This window comes from Streptopelia decaocto (genome assembly GCF_964273445.1).
Source record: "Streptopelia decaocto genome assembly, chromosome: 6".
In the NCBI taxonomy this organism is placed as follows: domain Eukaryota; kingdom Metazoa; phylum Chordata; class Aves; order Columbiformes; family Columbidae; genus Streptopelia; species Streptopelia decaocto.
The window spans coordinates 4,400,558-4,421,331 of NC_138660.1; the positions used below are offsets into that span (position 1 = coordinate 4,400,558).

Sequence of the window (20,774 nt, forward strand, 5' to 3'; positions counted from 1 at the left end):
CCTGTTTTATTTAATTGACAGGTGTATGGAATTGTCAGATGTCCACTCATCTAACGTGGGGGCACAGGCCACCTTCTTGCTTTACACCATCGGTTGTCTGCTCCACATTGGGCCAAACTCAAGTGTAGAAAAAAAGTAGGAAAGATCATCCTGGAGAGAAATATCTCCTTGAGTTTCTTTCTTTTGTCCAGTACGATCTCTGCTGTTGAGTCTTCAGCTTGGGATCGGTGGCCGTCCACAAGGACCATTGGCCACAGTCCCACCACGATGTCTCTTTTGGGCCCTGTCTGTTCCCTTGGTTTGCCCTGTTGAGCTCCTGTTCTCAGTGCAATTCCTACATATGGATTTGAGCTTGGGTTTTTTCATCATTTCAAGTGTAAATTGTTTCCAACAATACCAAAACATTCATTAAAGTTTTTCCATATCTTCTGATAAGCATGTTTATTGACATTTATTTTTGTGAGTTTTCCTGCTGGGTCTTTGTGTGTCAGAAGAGCCAGGGCCACCTCTGAGTGTTAATGTTGTCATATTAGATCAAGCATAGGTATCTTTTGTTTTAAGTATTGTTTTTCATCCGGAAGTGTTGTGAAGCTCTTCTTGAGTGGTGCAGAGTCAGGCTGATTCAGGTTTCTGGGATACCACTGATCCAGCCCAGGGAAGGTGAACAACATGAAGGACAGAAGTGACAGAAAAGGAGCCAAATTCCTTCTGAGCTCATCTCTGGCTGTCTTTCCTGCCGTGTCTCTGGGCTGTGGCTGTCATCTCATCCTCCTGTTTCTGTTGACCATTTGTCCATGCCAGTGCAAAGATCGAGAATGTCACCTGCATCTGGGTGGCTGCACCGCACTGGGGACGTCTGACCTGATGCTGCCCGGAGCAGTCACAGGTCGGGCAGAGGTGGACACTGGGGCTGGGAAGTGCCTCACTAGACTTGAGGACTTGTCACCACAGAATATTTCACTCAAACCTGTGTAATATCCAGTGGGAAGGTGAACTGTGGGCTATACCAGAACCACGATTGGCTAGTAGATAAAAAGGCCAGTTGCTGAAACAATTCCCGTTAATAATTTTGCGTTGTCTAAAACTCCTGAATAATCTTTCTTAGCTTTATGTTGTATAGAAGATTGCCTGTTAAGTTAAACTATTAATTTCCTCCTCTCCAATCTTTGAAGCTGTGGGCTTTTGCTGTGGTGTAGTAAGCAGGTTTTAGTGTTACGTGTGTTGGTCATGGCTCACACCTTTCCTGCATTAAAAAAAAAGTAATTATATGCAGAAGTATCCACATATTATCCGTTCTTTTCACTGTTTCTTAATGGTCATAATGTGAGGTAGCCTGGAGAACAGATATAGTACTTAGTATAATTCAGCCTTTTAAGCTTCTAGGTGGGTCAAGGAAAGGATGCAGTGTACATAGAAAACATAAAATTCACAGCTTAAGTATCTTGTAATTGAAGATCAGCTTGATGGCCTCACTCCATCTGTTCTTCCACCAGAAAGATTCATAGTCAACTTTCGGGATTTTGGGGTGGTATGTTGTTTCTTAAGCAGCACAGACACACATTTGCAGTGAATGCATCCTGTATGATGAAGATGATGGCTGCCTTCCCTAGGAATGTTCTCCAGCTGTTAAAAACTCACCATTGCCGTCAGTTACAGCAGCGTGGGATTTGAGATACCAGAGGCTTTGCCTTTTCCTTTGAACATGAAATCACTGCTGTCTCTCAGACAGCATTAGGTGGTAACTGTTGGCAACAGCTCCGATGTTGGGAGCGACGTATGTTTCTGGCTAGATTTTCAGAACCATCCATAACATTCTAGTACATGTGCTTTGCCCATATATCACACTTTCCTTTTGTGTGTCAGAATGAATTTGGCTGTCTCTTCCATGCAAAAAAAAAGTAATTAGGTTGGGTTGAATGTGAGGAATTTATTTTTTGATTGGAACCAAAGGGTGAAATTCTGATGTGGAAACCTGAGCTGTGAACTGGCATCGACCTACAGCCCCGGCACTGCCATCTCCCGCATAAATGCTTGTGCTTAGAGAGACGTATGCATATAGCAAGAAAGATCTTGGTTTTACGTAGTGCTCAATCCAATCTGGAGTAAGTTCAGGCCAGGCTGTTCAGATTTGAATCCTTCTGACGTATGTTGTACAACTGTTTTCTGCCACGCTGAAGAGCTGGCAGCATTTGGATTGAAGAGCTTTTGTTAAATTAGATGCTCTGAGTGGTCGGTAAGAGTGAGCTGAAGGTCAAGGTAAACATATATATTGATTTATTTTCTCACTCTTCTGAAAACAGGACTAGGACTCCAAAGAATACACGTGTCTGTGGAATATACTTGTCTTTCGCAAAGTTACATGTGCTGCACACAAGCACTGGGTGGATATGTCTTTATTTCTGCACAGCCTGTATCTGTATGGCCGTGTTTGCATTTTCTGCCCCTAATAGTGTTTGGCCTTTTTCTGTTTTTCATTTATTGAACATCTACAATAGCTCTTAAGCACTTTAGGTTTCTTTCTAATACATGCTCTGTTTAAGAGTATTAAATTTAATACCTTGACCTTAGTGCTGCTCAAAAAACATAGTCGGTTATCCAAAATGAAACTATTTTATAGGAGTGTGTTGTTATTAAAGATTTTGCAACTCTATATTCTTTGTTAATAGTGAGGAACATGAAAAATATGTCTGCTGTTTGCAGGGTGGGACGTATGTTTTAAAGTGTAAAATGATCATGTTTGAAAAAACCAACTGATGTAGTAACTTTGAAGTTTTAGATTATTTACACCGTTTCACTGATGCCTTGCTGAAAACACGAATGCAAATTTCTTTTTGGTTATACCCCCTGAAAAAAATTGGGTATGGCTCTCCATCAAAACCAGATGCCTGACAAACAGAGAGATTTAAAAGGCAAATTTAGTTTATATTAGGAAGCAGAGTGTAAAGTTTGCGTTACATAAAACCGGCTCTTTCTGGCTCTGGTATCAATCAGTTTTAGCAGTGCAGGATTAACAATTTCAGCCCTCTAATTTCTGCCTGTGATCACCTTTGACATTTGACGGTTTAAAAACCTTGAGATCACATATTTTTATAACCAGAACTCCCAGGCTGTAAAACCGAGTCTGCTGCCTGCGCCGACTCCGGCCGCTACACGTGGGGAACACATGTGCTCGCAGAAGCAGCAAAGGTCCCGGGTTCAAATTCTGGTGTCAGCCCAAGGTACCTTGCTGCCAAATGGTTCTTTCTGCAGAGTGTTTGACTTACACCATCACGCCGAACCTGATTTATTTGTTTTAAAGGAGACTTCTGTGCTGTGCTGCTTGGAAGGGCCCTGAGAAATCCCAGCTGTTCTCTGCTACTCATTGTTGATTTAACTGGAAAAAAGAAAATCTTGTTTCTTCCATCCTTTGCTTCGAGCTTGTTGCTGGTAAAAACTGTATGCAAGTTAGTGGTTTGTACATCCCTTCTTTTTTCAGGCTTGACATAGCTCCATAACCACTGTGAGTGTCCTGCTTGAGTTCCTTAGTGGGATTCCACTTCCAGTTAAAGGATGCTCACCTCCCTGCCATTGCTGCTGAGAAGGATCCAGACCTCTTTGAAACATTTAGCTCCTGTTTAGCACTAAATGAAGTATCAGCCCTTCTGAAGCACCCAGCAGCTCCCTTTCATCGAGGTGCCCAGCATCGAACGACGCTGCTCTTTTTGCACGTAGTCTATTGCATGCTGGGCTCCTTAGCAAACCTGCCCTGCAGTCACGGTAAGCAATAGTTAATAAGCACCCATCGGTGTCAGATAAGTTAGCAAAATTCAGAAGATAAATTAGGCAATGAAGTGTCTGGGAATAATGACTTCCCTTGGGTTTCTTTACAAATTAAACTGATGAAGATTTAATCATTTTTTTTTTTTCCATGGGTTCCTTTGCCCTTGACACACAAGATCTGTTATTAGAAGACACGGAGACTGAGTGCAGCTAAGTGGTAATGGCATATGTCTGTGTAAAGCAAATAACGAGTTCTCATTTATGTCTGGTGTAAACAAGTGCCCTGGTTGTAGGGTTGTGCTCCAGCCATGCAGGGAATGATTACAGAGAAGTTATTTTCTCTAGTAGAAAGTGAGATGACTTTACAACTATAGTTAGCGTAGGATTTTTATCAGGGCAGTGAGTAATCCTGCCCACGTAACTGTTAGGAGGATCTTCTAGAAATGAAAAACAAAAGATGGGAGATAATATTTGGGAGGACATAGGATGAAAGAAATATTTAACCTATTTAAGTTATAGTGGAGGTGTGCCATTCGTCACCGTTTGATCCAATCCCGGGCTGTATCTGATGATGAGTAGAATCTGTTCTACTGATGATTGACATTGACTGGCAAGAACATCTATTAAGAAAAATAAGAAAAGAAAATAGGAGCTTCCATTTAAATCTCAATAATGAATTCCAATTCTAAACCAGAAGCTGGGCGCGCATCATCCTTCCTCTGCTGAGAAATCTTTTACATTCATTTCAGTTCATAATGTTTTCAGGAAAAAAAAAGTTTTCATTATTCATGTGAAAAATGAACTCATTTGCTCGCATACTTAGTCCTGGGGTTAATTATGTTATGAAAAAGAATAGTTTGTAAGGAACAGGCTTATTACAATAGGAGTGCCCTGAAATTTAAGCTGCTTAATTTGCTAGCTTACTTACATTGTACTATTGTAATAATCATCCTGTTTGTTTGTTAAGCAGCAACTTCTGGTCTTGTGGCTTCGATCCTGTCAGAGGGAGCACAGGCTGGTGGGGGGGGTGACATCTCTGCTGGGATTTCTCCTGCAGCAGCACCATCGCTTTGCACCTCAAGCACTGCTGGCTTGGCATAAATCATGTTTTGCACAAGATGGGAACCTGCCCCAGTGAGAACTGAAGCACCAAGATTTGTTGTGTAATGCTTCAAGTGTCTCCCTTCCATAGCCTTGCGGTGGAAGTGAGGACACTTCTGCGTTTGAGACACTTATTTTAAAGGCTTGAAGAAAAGGAGACATACACTTGCTTAGGTTGATCAGCTCTTTTTCTGAGTACCGAATAACAAAGAGACAAAGCTAGAGTAAACACTTTAATCTACACTTACGACAGTACTTTGTCATTTTTTCTGAAACTGAAGCTAAACCTGTGATTTAAGTTTCTTTTACATGAATGTTTGGAAGCCAGTTCTTAAATAAGCCGTTCCTGTAGCGCCCGATTCCGTGTTCCTGCATCCTGCCGGCTGGAGCTCCCTGTGCTCAGGCTCCTGCTGTCGCAAACTCAAATTGCTGCTATACGTAGGTTTTTGAGTAATTGTACAGCAGAGCTTTTAAACATCCCATGTTGCACATGGATACAAAAATAAGCCACCACTGAACTGGTAGAATCTGACCCATCATTACAGGCTTTACCTGGAGCAAGCATATTTATTTCTGTTTGAAATTGTTCATTCACCTTTTATCCTGGTGAGTCTGAAAGGCACCAACAATGTACAGCTCTATCTTTATCTCCGCTTTCGCTATGTATGTGTTGGACTATTGCAGCGCTCTCCCTAGGACGTCACATCTTAAGTCTCTTAAAAATACAGGTTGAGCGGAATTCATGAAGTATCACCTTCGTTTCCTTGCTGTTCTTTTTTTAATGCTGTTTCTGAGCTTGTGTTTGGTCCTGAAGATGCTGGCACTTAGCTAACCCATGGGTTCCTTCAGGTTTTTTACACTTACCTATAACGTCACTCTCCAGCTATCTTGGTCTGACAACCTCCAGAATTTTGCATAGCCTTGATTTTATTTTTTCTTCTTAATATGAAAGCAACTAGTTCTTATGGAGATGTATAAAACTTAATTTAATGACTGTAAATGCTAAGCTTTGAGAAATGACCTAGCATACCTGTTTTTTTCTATATCTTTTTTCAATTCAATTCTGATGACTGGGTTTATAGGAGATTGTAGGAAGCTGGAGGAAAGGCAGAAGTTTTTTTGGGACCACATGGCTGATATCTTCAGATTTTTCTCGCCCGTGAAAGCAGAAGGCAGCAAGTTGGAAGCTTGGCTTGGGATCAAGGGGTGCTTTGTGAACTCCCCTTTAGGCTTAGGTTTAAGGGCTACTTTGTGAACTCCCCTTTAGGCTTGGGTTTAAGGGCTACTTTGTGAACTCCCCTTTAGGATCAGGTTGAAGGACCACTTTGTGAACTCCCCTTTAGGCTCGGGTTCAAGGGGCACTTTGTGAACTCCCCTTTAGGCTCAGGTTCAAGGGGCACTTTGTGAACTCCCCTTTAGGCACCAGGACTTGGCTGGGCTGGAGTCAACCCACTGGCTTGTGCTTGCAATTCGTGCTCGGGATTTAGCACTCAAAGCATAAAAGAAATCCAGCTGCTAAGAGTCCTGAAGTCATGCTAATAATCGCTGCTTTGGAAATGATCTTTAAAGAATGTTTACCTGCCTGCAAAATATGTAAGGGCTTATATTGTGAAATCAAACTTTTGAAGGTCAAAATCTTATTTTGTTTGTGTGTGCACGACCAGCACTTGTTGGTACTGGAAGTCAGATATAGTGCAAAGAGAATGCATTTTTAGGGCAAAAGCACTTTTAGACAAAAGCAATGGCTTTTAAGGATGCCATTGCAGAGTCCTGAATTATTTCTAAAAAGGCTCCATTTTGTGGCATAAAAAGTGGAAGTACAAAGAAATCCATCTTGGCAGAGCCCTGATGGAAGGTAAGTTTCAGTACAGCAAATGATGCTTTCTTTTATGTTTTGCTCATAACCATCGTAGCAGGCAAAGGCAAACACTTGTCTAATTTGATTAAAATATCTTTAATTGCAGCAGCGGTACTTGAGGTTTGGGCTGGATGCATAAGCTCTGTTTGTAATCATAGTTCCAGCCGTACTCCACAATCATCTCCAATCATTGGCAATTAGCATCCGTTAGTCTGTTGTTACTTAATTCAGACGTTCCAGGATGTTTAGATGCATTATTCATACCTTGTCTGGGAAAATGTATTTTAAAAATGGGTGCTATTACAGGATTTCATTGTATTGTGATAGCTCTTTTTGTTGTTCATTTTAGTTATTCTGGGTGTAGAAAGGAAAACTTCACGTGTGATTTGGGTCCTGCATTTCACTTTTAGGAAATAGTTGTTCCTGCTTGATAGAGAACTTTGAAGAGGGATAAAAAAAATCAAAGCCCATATTTTTTCACATATCAGGTTGGTTTTAGGAGTCATTGCAAAATGTCATTGATGCTCAGGACAGGAGGAAAGAAAGCAAAAAAAAAAGAGAGAGCAATTATGTGTATGGTTATGGAGTGCTGCCATAACCAGCGATATGGATTTTAAATGGAGTTTGAAATGCTGATTTACAGAACTTAGTCTAGTCCATAGTGAGCAGAGAACTCAGGGTGGAACAGGCTGTCACAGAATCACAGAATGTCAGGGGTTGGAAGGGACCTCAAAAGCTCGTCCAGTGTAATCCCCCCATGGAGCAGGAACACCCAGATGAGGTTACACAGGAAGGTGTCCAGGTGGGTTTGAATGTCTGCAGAGGAGACTCCACAACCTCCCTGGGCAGCCCAGTCCAGTTATGTTACCCTTACTGAGAAGAAGTTTCTTCTCAAATTTAAGTGGAACCTCTTGTGTTCCAGTTTGTACCCATTACCCCTTGTCCTATCATTGGTTGTCACCGAGCAGAGCCTAGCTCCGTCCTCGCTATGTCAGTACCTGCAGCGGAGCGCTGCTGCACAAGATGAGCTATAGGTCTGGCCTAACACAGCAGGTCTGGCCTAACACAGCAGGACTTGCCAGCATCTTGGGTTTTAAGAGTTTGTTGCTTCACTTTTTTAAACTTTGAGCCTGTTTTTTTCCCTCTACAGGATTTTGTCCTGACTTCAAAGGACTTGTTCTTAATGTGAGCAAGTGCAAATGATTGAATCTGTTGTTTTTTTTTTTATTCAGATGATGATTTTAATAAGGAAAAATTAATACTAGCAAAGCATGTTTAACAAAGGGCTTTGTTTGGTTTTTGGTTTTGCGTCTAAATGTCATGAAATGGAATATTTTAGTGCCTCGGTAACACAAGAAAGCAAACCATGGCAGAGAGACACATCCCTGCCATGTGCGCATTCGCGACATGCCTGATGTTTTATGTGAGTGTGACATGGGGATAAAGAGGAATGAGTGCAGCAGTGATTTCTTTAAAAGAAAAAGAAAAATAACAAAAAAGGAGGTGATAACTGGTGAAAGCACAAGCTCTGGAGCTGCCAATGGAGCCACTGGCAATGAAGGGTGTTTTCTGGGAGTTCACGCATGAAGAGTCTGTGCCAAACTCTCAGATAAGTTTGCTCCACTAATCAGATACTTGTTAATAACAGCTCAGATTTACGATACTTCATAACAGCACAAGAAGAAATATTCATCCTGTTATTGACTTTGTGGAGGAAGAAAACCTAATAAAGCATTAAGAGTGCTTAATCAATACATGGGTAGGGCTGTGCTTGACTATCGGAATGAGCAGCTTTGTTTTCTATTCAGGCAGATAATTTATGGTTAGCGCTGGAAGTGATGGATGTAATTTATGTTTTGGAGACAATTACTGTTCAAAGACGACTGTTACAAAGCTCTCGCACAAAACGAAATAAAAGACAAATGCAGCCTCTGGGATGCGAGCATTGTGCTTGACAGCCCGGCCACTATATTTGCTCATGATGTTATATTTACGTATACCATTGCTGTGATGTATGTGCGTATACATTCATGTGGACTATGTTGCGTCATAGCAGCACATGGCCTTTAAAGTTCAAATCAACTTTCTCAGGTTTCAGGATTTTTTAGACATATGGTTTTGGTTGCAGACCATCTGGGCCATAATTTTAAAAGCAGCATCTAAACCCATAAGTATGTTAAGGAACTACCTATTCACTGGATCTGTAGCATTTTTTTTTTTTAATTGAATCAAATTATTTAGCTCTATAAATGAGAAGTCGTCAAGTGTGCATTACGACTTGCAGACACTTGCCTGTAATACCTCCTTATAAAAGCAAGTTATAATACAGTTTTGTGCATACTCCTTTGTTCGTGTACCAGGCACTCAGATTAAGGTATGCATATAGGTGCATTTAAGTTGCATGTTATGGACTATGTTTAGGCTTTGATTCTGACCATTATGAGGGTTTTGTACCTGAAAGTATTTGAGTTATGTTTCCTGAGTCAGGAATTCACCTCTCCGAATTGCTATTAAAGTCAATATAAGCTGTCAGTGCCTGTTAATCAAACCTCTTTCTTAGATAAAGATATTTCACATTTAAATTCCTGAAATCAGACCATCTTCATCACAGCCTTCAGGAGACAAGCCCACCTGGGAAGACGGGTTATTAGTGAAGTGCTGTCTTCCTCCTAAATAAATATGTTCTTGTTACTTTGTTACCTAATTGAAACACGGTGTGTTAGCCTAACACGTTTAAACTAATCAAAATAACCGCCCCTCTCTGTGACGGTGGGCTTTGTTCATGTGCTATTGCTATAACAATGTGAATGATTTACGGATTTTATTCCACTTCGCTGATTTATTACAAGTCCAGCGAGCTCTGACATGCACCGAAGTCAGTGCCTTATGGGTCAGAGCACCGGTTAGCCCCAAAGCCTGCTCACCGAAATGGCAACTTTGCATGTGGTTGCATTAAATAATTAAATCTGTTGCTCATATACAGCTGCTAAATATAGAAACCTGGGAAAATAGGTTTTAAATAATAAACTGCAGTTATGAGATTCTCTTTGTTATCTTAAAAATGAATCTTGGTATTAATGCACATTGCTTAAACTTTTTTTGTACAAGTATAATGCACTTTAAATACTTCAACCCCTAGGCAATGAGTTAGCTGGTGTGTCCCATAGATCTTTTGCCCTCATATATTTCTGCTTTTCATACTGTTTTTTTGTTGCTTGTTTTTGTTTTCTTCTGTGATTCTGTGATTCTTGCTACATTTGAGAACTAGTAATAGTGTGTCGCTTCCTTTAGATTTAAAATCGGAAATACCAAAGAAAAACAGTTTGTCCAGTGTCTGCTTTTATAAAAAAAGTTTGCATTTATTTGTAGGAAATCTGAAATCACCCAGACTTGCACAAAAACTCGGTGAAGGGCTGTTTTCCCTGGAGGTGTGGATGTGTCTGACCTGCTTTGCTCTGTGATATTTTCAGACAGGGCGTGAGCAGCATTAAATAAGAACACAGGAGTAAAGGGATTGGGATCAGTCCTTCTCCATTTAGCATGTATCTCCTAGGCATATTTCATTGGGAAAAAGTGGTCCATTTCGTGAAAAAAAGGTGAGCGCCCCTACATATTAAACTTTTGATGATATTTTTAGAGAAAAGACCTTATTTCATAGTGCTGTTCAGAGCATCACATGTGCAGAGAGTGTGGGACACAGGCACATGTCTACAATCCACATTTTGGAAAGCTGGTAGATTTAAAATACGCTGTAGATTTTTTTCCACACACATCATAGACGGATCATATATAAAGTAAATAGTAAGTGAATCTAGATGAAGGTTTTTATCTTTTGTTTCTTTTTTCTTAAGACTTCACGTGGCAGGATTGAAAGCTCACATAGAGTATGTTCCATGGATAATGTTTTTGTGTTGCAACATTGGCTCTATAAATAAATGTGAAGCATTGCAGTAGCAAACATCACATTTATTTCTTTGAAGCGCCTACAGTGTGTCATTGCAGATGGATTGATAGTCTTGATAACATTGAACTTTTGTCAGACCTAACCTGGCAGACGTGTTACATGTCAGAAATTTTCTGTCATTTCTCTTGCTATTCGAAAGGCAAATATATTTGCAACCTTGAGTGACATTGAATATGGAAAACAGACAGAAATTTATCATTTGACAGAATTGTTTTTGTTGGGTTTTTCCCCCCCCTTTTTTTACAGTGGCAGAGCCGTGATCATATTTTAAAATTCTGACTACTTCGTGTTGTAGGAATATAGAACAGCTGATTGTGGCTTATAAGATCTATATTAACCATCTTTTTACAAATGTAAACCACTTTTTTATTACTTCGCATTCCGATCATTTATTTTTGTGCTTCTTGGACTGAGGCAACATCTGACCTTTATTACTGAGTTGTCCAAAACAACTTGGCAGGGTGCAGGCGATGGAGAAGGTCTTGTACATGAGACACTACAGCAAAGGATGCAAATGCTTGGAGAGCAAATTTTCCTAACGCTGAGGTTAAAACTAGTACAATTTATGCATAGTGAGTGCGCTCCTTCAAATGTGAGCACTTTGTAATAGGGATAAAGCTGTGTCAAAAACCTTATTTCGGTGTCTTAAAATAAAACATATTTTCTAAGTTATGTTGATTAGCTTTAAATGAGGGATTTGTTTCAAAGACACATGTGAATGAAAAGTCAGGTTTTCTGCATATGATAGAAAAAGTGGTGGATTTCTGGTGTAAGCAGCAGCAAAGCATTTTGTCAAAGGATGAAAACAAGTACTAAGGCACAGACAAGGAAATCCTGGACAGAGCATTAAGAAAACAGAGATAGAAGAAGAAGATGAGGTTATCAGTCATATAACACCAATACTTTCTTCGGGGGGAAAACTCATAGGTAGACCACAGCATTTTATGCTGAACAAGAAAGCAAAAGATTTCTGATTGCTAATACAAACACGCTGCAATCAAAAGGATAAACATTCTATACATTAGTATGCAATAGCACTATACGCTTCTGAATGTATTATACCCAAGTGAAATCAAGAGGATAATGATTAGCTCCTCAGCTAGAAAGGTTTTCTTCCAATATTTTGGTTCAAAATACGGACATAATGTTAATAAATCAGACTGTATAACATAGACCACATCACTTAGTTGATATTTTACGCTGGGTGCTAAACACAGTGTAGAAGAATAAACTAGTTCTTCCCATTATTTTGTGTAAAAAAATAAAAAGAGCAAGAGATTCTATTAGTTTTCAGTACTGTTAGTTAGTATAAATAGAAGTGGAAGCTGTGGAGCAGAGTTATTATGTGGCTCATTACTGTTTATTACCACAAGGCACATCAAGATGTCTGCTAGTTAGAGGGAGTAAATCATTTGGAACCTGCCTGTTTTGTCGATCTTCAGCACGATGCTCAGCGCTAAAGTGCCTTCTTCCAGTGCTTTGAGGAATATGTCTAAAATCTGTCGCTTGTCATATGTTCTTGCTGAAGAGAAGTGAACAGATGAATGTCTTATTTTGGTACGATTTGTTTTTGCGTTTTGGAGCAAGGAGGAGTGTTTTTCTTCGGAAAAAGTTTTCTGTCTAAATCGCGTTCCCATGAAATTGAGTTGAGCTTTGCTGACTTCACGTGAGTTTGTTGTGTAGCTCTGAGATAACTGTTTATATATAGCTTGCCAGTGTTTTTTGATATCACTGAGCATGAAGTTTTGTTGTGTCCATTATTACACTGAATTTAGAGCCACAGAGAATTAAGATGCTTTTAGTGAGTTTGTGCCTCTTCAGTTGCACTTGAGTGAATGTTGGCATTTCATGATTCACTTTTCTTTTAGCTCTTTAACAGCCTGAAACCTCCTCAAAAATTTCTTGTGGCCTGTGCTTTTTAGCCAGGATAAGAAATGAGCTAGGAAAGTTAAGCTCAAGCTTATTGAAGAACTAATAATCCTTGGTAAACCTTAGTCTTTAACAGGAAGGATTGCAGTTGAAAGGCTCTCACATTTCTTGCATAAATGTGAAGCTCTTTTTTTTTATTTGTCTTTACAACATTTTGTATTTCTTTTGACCAGGGTCTAACTAGTTTTTTTAAAAGCTGTGTTTCTCCATCAGAGATGTGCAGTGCCACTAATACTAAGTAACTCCCTGGGATTTTCACAGTCAAGACGATGCTTGTCTTTTGTTGCTTCACCTTCCTCTTTCTGCTCCTCTTGCTCTGTAGCCTGAACGCAAAGTGTGATCTGATCTCTGCCAGTGCCAGCGGCGTCGCGGTTGTGAGATCTGTCACCCGTGTCCTCGTGCCAGGCTTGAAAATATGGCGTGTCCCCTCAGCCCCGGCTTTCCCCTCACCAACATGCTGAGAAGGTTGGCTCTGCCAGCACGCTGCTTCAAGATATTTGCCAAAAAACTGAGAAAAAGAACCCCACAGCCTGTTATCCTTACACAGGTTCATTGCTGTCCCTGCTTAGCCCTGCACTGATGTGACATTAACACTTCAGGGGGAGCAAAGCGAGCAAGAAAGCATCGCACAAGTCTGCGTTCCAGAATACATGAAATCAGTGCAGCGAATACCTGATGGGTTTGTTGTATTTACTGTCCCATTTGACAAATTTTCTGCTGTGGAAATAATTCCATACCATCTGTTGTCTCTGATCTTGTTAAACAGAGCAATCTTACTGGCCTGGCGATTTTGATAACATTCCTTCAAAAATTCTTATGCAGCATGTATAAATAGATGAGTTAAAAAGAAAACGTCTTCGCTATTGATTTTTCTCTGCCGTTGGCTGTCTATTTACTTATCTATGTGATTCTTTAATGCTCGTCATTTATATGTAAAGATCTAATTTTTCCTATTCAAAATCATGCAGGGAAACACAAACTTGATCAGGTGAATACATAAGGTGTGTAGATATTAGTGCACACTTACCCGAAGGGAAGAAAGACCTTAACTGATATACATTTGCCAGAGGTTTTATATCTCTGCCACAACTGCTAGAAGCAACCTAACGCACAGATGAGCTGGTGGAAATGACGTTCTACAGATATTTCCTGATGTTGTGGCATAGAAGTTGGAAGCTGGCACGGAAAAATCCCACCATTGCAGCTCTCGGTTGAGTTGGGCACAGCACCATGGCTGGCAGCCTTCAAGGTCCTTAGCTGTACATCTCGGTAATGTTCTCACTCCGTTACATCAGACTCATCCACACTTTTCCTCAAATAACCAGGTAATGTGGTCGATGCTCACTGTTTACTCACCACTTAATGCTTTCTCCCAACAGATGTCAATGAGTGCACCACGGAGAACGGCGGCTGTCACGACCAGTGCTGTAACACCATCGGCAGCTACCACTGCAAATGTCCAGCTGGCCAGAAACTGGGGGAAGATGGCAAATCGTGTGGAGGTAATGTTTTGTACTGTGTCTCACTGCTGTTAAGAAATCAGAGAAGACGTTGGGAAGGAAAAGGAAATGTTGGCTTTTATCTGGAGCCAGCTGAAGAGCGTATGCTCGGAGTTGACAAGAGCGCAGATCTTCTCATGTCTGGATTATGAAGATGTAACTGTAAGAACACTTCAAAGGGTTGAGCCTTTGTTTTCTTTTTTCTTGAAAAATGTTATCACTTAACCTGGATTGACTGTGCCATGTTCTGATTATGGAATTTCCATCACCAATTTAAAAACCTGAAGAAAGTGTATATGTTTGATAAAATTTTGTCTGTCTCTAAAACAACATGGTTCTTACCAGAAAATACACATACATTTTTGCATTTCAATCACAATTCCACAGCTAGAGATTAACCGAATAAAAAAGGATTTTAAACCACATGCTACATAAACCCATTTATCTTCTTCCTAAGGGAAATATAAGTCTAGTTAGTGCATTATGGGGTAAAATTTGTTCTTATGCAACAGCTTGACTTTGTGCAGAAGCAAAACATCACATAAGCATATGTTAGAGCACATAATCAAGGATGGTTAGACTTCTTAAAGATGCACTGGTAAACACAGAGGGGGTGTAAACAAGCCCATCGGATCTGTTGACCTACAGTCACTATGATTTTTGCATCGTCAGATGTAGAAGGTAGAGGAGATCAGGTGTGGAGTAGCCAAGGAGCACTGCACTGCAGCTCCTACCTCTTGAACTCTCCTCTGACACAGGTAATGAATATTCACCAGCTGTGTGCCTGATATTGCACCCCTGATCGCGTTTCATTGCTGCAGCAAGTATATTGTTGATGTTTTTTTCTTATCTTGAGATGAAAGGTGCTAGGGAGGTTTTCAAGAATTGTATTATCATCTTTTCACAAGAAACTGTATTCTCTGGCTGTTCCTGTAGCATAGTATCTAACAAATTCCTTTCTTCCAGGAATTCATTTTACCATTGTCCTTCAACTCTGCTCTTAAGGTTTGTACAGAGCAATGTGTATTTCTTAGCTGGAGTCATATTCTTTATCCTGACTTTATAGTTTATTTGACTGCACTCTTCTTTTCACTAGAAGATGGTAGAATTATTTTCCACAGCAGCCGGTCGTTTGATATCCAACTTGGCAGTGTAAATAAGCTGTACATGGCTATTCTATTTTTATGAAAGTTTTTCATTGTGATCCTCTGTTCTTTTGTTTTGGCCTTTTGAGACCTCAAGCCAGAAATACAATGTGTGATTTGCAGATTCCAGCTACCTCACCTCAACCTTCTCCTACCTCTTTTGGGGACTGGCTGCTAACATATCCATGAACCAGTGTGTAGGTCTATCTGTCTATTGATGACTACTTACTGCTTTCAGATCCCTGTAAAAGTTGCCCAAAAACTAGATTTTGGAAAGCAGGGGTCGTACTCATTGTAATCCGAAATTTCTTAGTGTGCAAGAGTCTTGTTTCCTTCAAAATAATTTTGTGTTAATAAGTTAGTTAAATTTGTTTTCCTTCTGCACAATTCCTCTATTCCTAAAATATACTTTAAATGATTTTTTAAAATTCTTGACATTCCTTAAAAACTCAAACAGAATTTAAAATATTCGATTCTTGTACTATATACTGTCTAATCAGAAATTACAGGAGAATGAATTATTAGCCACTTTTGAAAGTCTTAAGACAAAAATGGAAACATAAAGTAGACTGGAAATGCTCAAGTCACAGAACAAAGTGAACGTAGCATTGGCACTAATTACACCTGGACTTCTGTGGAGATGATAAAGATGACGAGCGCATGGTTGTATGGATTTGCAAGAAGGCCAACTCCAGCCAAATTCTGGCCATCAGATGTTACAATAAAGTAATTTAGTGGTTGATTACTGCATAAGAGAAAAGTGAGCTTCCAAACAAAACTGTGTTTGCTGCTGGAAGGTGTTAGTTTTTCAGGACGTGACACTAGTTGTCGTTTTATTGGTGCCTCTGTGTTGCTCAAAAGGGTTGTTTTGCAGATGAGAGCAAAACAGCTTCTCATCATTCAGGTTAGGCAGCATTTTTGGGGGAATAAGGCTTAGAGTTGTTCTGGGTGGTTACATTCTTTCTTTATAGCATCATTGTGCTTTATGTTACCCTTTAGTCTAAACTAAGCATTAAATAGATGTGTGTTATTGTTCTGCTCCCATTCTTTCACCGGTGACTGAAATGATCAATTGCTGTAGAGGTGTTTTTATAAGCCAAGGTACAAATAAGGTGTATCATTAGAAAACCACTATGAAAATAGTACAGATTTTATTCAGTAAGTCATTATTAGTACAAAGATTGATCTTGTTTTGCAGAAACAAAATAGAGCATCCTTCTGACAAAAAGAAAAGATATTAGGAAATAACTGTGTTGGAAAAAAACCCAATGTTTTAGCTGTTTGCAGCTGTTTAATGCTAAGGAAGGGAAAGTGGATAAAAATTCCCTAATCCAACAACATAATGAAGTATACTGCTGATTTGATCAATATCAGCTGAGGGTTTTGTGGGTAATTTTAGGAGACTTAAAGGCCTAATTTTGCAGCTAGAATGAGCTGAGGATGCTCAGCATCTCTGTATTCTACATTATCAAATGCATGTGCAAGACACAAGACTCCATGAACATGAACAAGACAACAGCATAAAATAGGCAAATAATCTTAAAATACTTTATTTCTGTTATAATTGACTAAACCTTCCATCTCTTGGGTGGTTAGAAGGGGGAAGGGAACGGAGCAGTACAGCCCAAGACACCCCATTCTGTGGGCTCTTTACTCCTTCCAAGGCTTGTAATGATCTTTTCTAACTAATTGGGGGTCTTATGGTGGAATACATCATTCAGAGTTATGTGGTATGTAAAGTCTTACTTCACTTCATCAAGGGATACTCACATCAACAGGCAAATTGTTGTAAGGCGAAGGCACGTGCATCTATGTAGAAATGCCAGCCAGAGCAGTGAACTGATTAGCTTTTCAAAACTAATTATCTACATGTTGTACTGCAGATTTTACTCTCCAGCATTCAGGGTCAGAACTTCAATTTTCTTATCTGACAGAGACATGTTTTCTGGCAGATAGTGGCGTAGGCATTACAGATTTTGACATAAAGCTCATGCTTACCTCTCACTCTTTATGTGTCTGACGGAAATTAACGATGAGAAGGGATTTGGATTTAAATCACTGCAAAAATAATACAACAAATTAATATTTTACATTTATTAGCATATGACTGTCAGCCTGATTCTGTGCCTTATACATCTGTACCAGCATTCAGTGTTTCTGGGGCACTCTGGTTAGTGTCCAGAGGTGGATTTGCTCAGAAAGCTGTGTCTGAGTAAGGGAGAATCAATGTGTGTGTGTCTGCGTGTTACGCGCAAAGCAGCTTTCCCTCTGTGCAAAACCTCCTGGCTTGCTAAGCAGAGGTACCACTGACTTCTTATGTGATACTCTGCGAGACGTACAGATATACTCATTTTATATTTTATACAAAACAATTCTACTAAAAACATTACAGAAAGCAAAAATGATCTTTTCCAAACCATTTAAAAAGTAAATTATTGGCACAAGTCCAGATCTGCAAGGGATGCTGAGGCTACGGCTACAAAAGTGCATTTTCACACATGAATAAACTCCAGAAGTCGAATAAAAAAAGGTTGTGACCTTATGTTAACCTTCTTTGGTGAACTGTCATTTCTTATTTATATTATTGTGCTCTCATCTGTCAAGGCAACTGAAGGAAGTTAGAGACAAATGAAGTCCTATGATTAGCTGTTGATGAAAAGAAGCTTTTATTTTACTGATTAGAGTAATATTGCAATCCCCACAACCCCATCCCTGGGGATTTCGGTCAAACCTTGGAGCCCTGGCAGGTCTCCTGACCTTTCCCAGAGGGATTTTGGAGCGACTGTGTCCAGATCCAGTGTGTGACTTTGTGAGGCCACCACTGTTTACCCCAGTAACGTCATGGTCACCAGTGTCACTGATTTAGCCTGATCCCAGGTCAGATGGCAACTCCCCAAACACTGTTACCATGGAAGAGTTAATAGCTGGACTAAAAGAAATAACTGAAGGATTTGTCGAAGAGAAAGTGTTTATTAAAATGACCTCAGCATTTATTTAGTCTGTAAGGTTTCAGCTGTTGATTGTTAACTTATTCTTGTCAAACCCTGTTTTTGTCAAAGGGAACAAACACGCTAATTCTGCATTTGGACTGTTTTCCGTGTCCAACAAATCAATGCACCAGACTTCTACCATGTCCTGTGGAAAAAAAATGAAGAACGTAATGCCATACACCGCTAGGGAAATGCCAAGGAGCTTTTTAATTAATTTATTTATTAATAGAAGAGGAGAAATTAGCCCCCTGGAAGGATTCAGGATATTTTGCATTATCTTATCTCATAAAGTCGCATTTGACTCACAGAATGGTTGGAGTCGGAAGGGACCTCTGGAGATCCTCTAGTCCACCCCCCTGCTAAAGCAGGTTCACCCAGAGCAGGTTACACAGCTTTTTTAATATCTCCAAAGAGGAGCCCTCACAACATCTCTGGCAGCCTGTTCCAATGCTCTGTCACCTTCAAAGTAAAGAAGTTTCTCCTCATATTCAGGTGGAACCTCCTGTGTGTGTTTGTGTTCGTTGCCCCTTACCCTATCGTTGGATGCTCCTAGATGAGGTGAAGCCACCCAACCTTCTTCGTCTTTCTCTGTTTCAAGACCTTGTCTTGAGATATGGAAATAAAACCAGTAGCGGGAGTTGTATCACAATTATCTGATTATTTGTAACTGAATTGCTGTGCCCACTTAAAGTCAACCTCAGAGAATTAGGGAAATGGACAACTCTATTTGGTAACCTGAACAGACCTGGGGTAAACAATCTCAATAACAAAGATAGTTTAATGAATTGGTTTTTCACAGTAATTCAAAAAGGAAGATAAAAAGAATGGGCAAAATACAAAGAATTGTGAGAGAAAAAAGGACAAAGCCTCATTTCTGGTATTTCCAACCTGTTGTTAGGGGCTCTGAAACTCCAATATAGGTTATTCTCCAGTAATTTGTACGTGCAGAATGCTGGTAGGTATCTAAGGATTTGAAGTGAATTTAACAAGAAGTAACATTTGTTTTTACATTTGAATATTGTTTATTTATGATTGCTCCTAACTGTCAAATTAGTATCTTTAGTCACAAATAAAAACCATAATTATTGCTTTTAATTTCAGATTGCAGTTGATAGAAATCAAGGGTTCCCTTACTCCCCTAGCAAACTGAAAGATATTAACTAACATTAAGGATCAATTATATGTTTTAAATGCTATTTAGCATTATGCAGTCAGACTTGTGTGGTTTTCTGGAGACTATTGAATTTAGGCAGGAGAACTCTGTGGTGTTTGTGCATGGCTGCGGGCAGGAATGATCCTTAGCCATTCACAGCTATATTTGCAAACCTTACTGGGAATTTAATTTTATTTCTACTCCTAAGGAAGTTTTTTTTTGGAAATGCCCAGTTCTCATTTTCAAGCATTTTCTCTGGTTCTGGAGAAGAAACAAAGGCTGGAGGTCGTTTGTCTGACCTTATGCAGCGCCTGCGCTGCTTTGGAGCCAGCTGGGATCAATATCTGTGAGAAGCAAATAGTGTCATCTTTCTGCATTTGTCTCTTCGTGGTAGCACTACAGCAAAAAATATGCTCAAAAGGAGGAGTAAAAATTACAACAGATTCACAGTAAAGGGAATATTAACTGGAGGTTATCAGACTTTTTAAATTAATTACCTGAATCCTGGTTAATGAGTTGGTTTGGTCGGTCCCCTCTCATTTTGTGCACCCTCCTAAGCCTAATCCACTCAGTTACATACTGGGGACACGCAGACCCTTGCAATCTTATTAAAATTTATCAAATACTAAACTCAGCAAAATCACAGTGATTTTGGGTCTGACCTGTTTCCCATCAGTCAGGGAAGGGCAGACACATCACTTGGACCACAACAGACACTGTCAAACTATTGTTTTGAGCATTTACATGTCAGTCTTAGCTAAGAAGAGCAACTGATGCTCTGATAATTGATTTATTTTTTTTTTTAATTGCACTTGTTTTGCTTTTTCCTGGTTCACTCTTGACTGTTGCTGAAGTCTCCCCGCTCCTCTCTCGCTGAACAAAACGGCTCTGAGCTAAACCACGTCATTTCTCCCATCTGATATCCCTCCGGGGGGACGGACTAACAGTTGTGACAACTTCTTGCAAAGCGAATATTGCCACCGAAGAGTGAGCTCGTTTATCCTGGGTGCATGTGTTTATTGAGTGGAGCTGAGGATGGGCACAGCCACTTTTCAGTCATTTGCTAAGCAGCAGTTTTAGAAAAGGCGGGTGTCAAAAGGAGTCTCCTAATCCGAGACTCCAAAGTAAAGCCCTGCCTGCGTTTGCAGCCTTGGCACTCTAGGCAAACTGGGACCAATTATTTCAAGAATTAAATTACTATTTCAAGATAATATTGGTAAATCTGTTTTCTGTTCAAAGAGGAAAAATCTCTGTGTTTTTTCCATTGTTTTTCTTTTTTTTGGTGTCTATATTTTCCTCTCTGAATGCTTAATTCAACTGCAGCATTTTAACAACAGCCTTTTACGTAAACAAACCACGCAACTGGCGGTTTAATT

The 20,774-nt window shown here is 39.8% G+C and overlaps 1 protein-coding gene across 1 annotated transcript in view; it reads left to right on the forward strand.

Moving 5' to 3' along the window:
- The window catches only part of LOC309440970 (uncharacterized protein), a gene marked incomplete at its 5' end in the record, with an annotated part of 198,039 nt that overhangs the window by 94,562 nt on the left and 82,703 nt on the right, over positions 1-20,774 (forward strand). Inside the window, one exon of the mRNA XM_082055281.1 lies at positions 13,991-14,113. Within this exon, the coding sequence (XP_081911407.1) occupies positions 13,991-14,113 (123 nt within the window). The remainder of the gene's footprint in view (positions 1-13,990; positions 14,114-20,774) is intronic.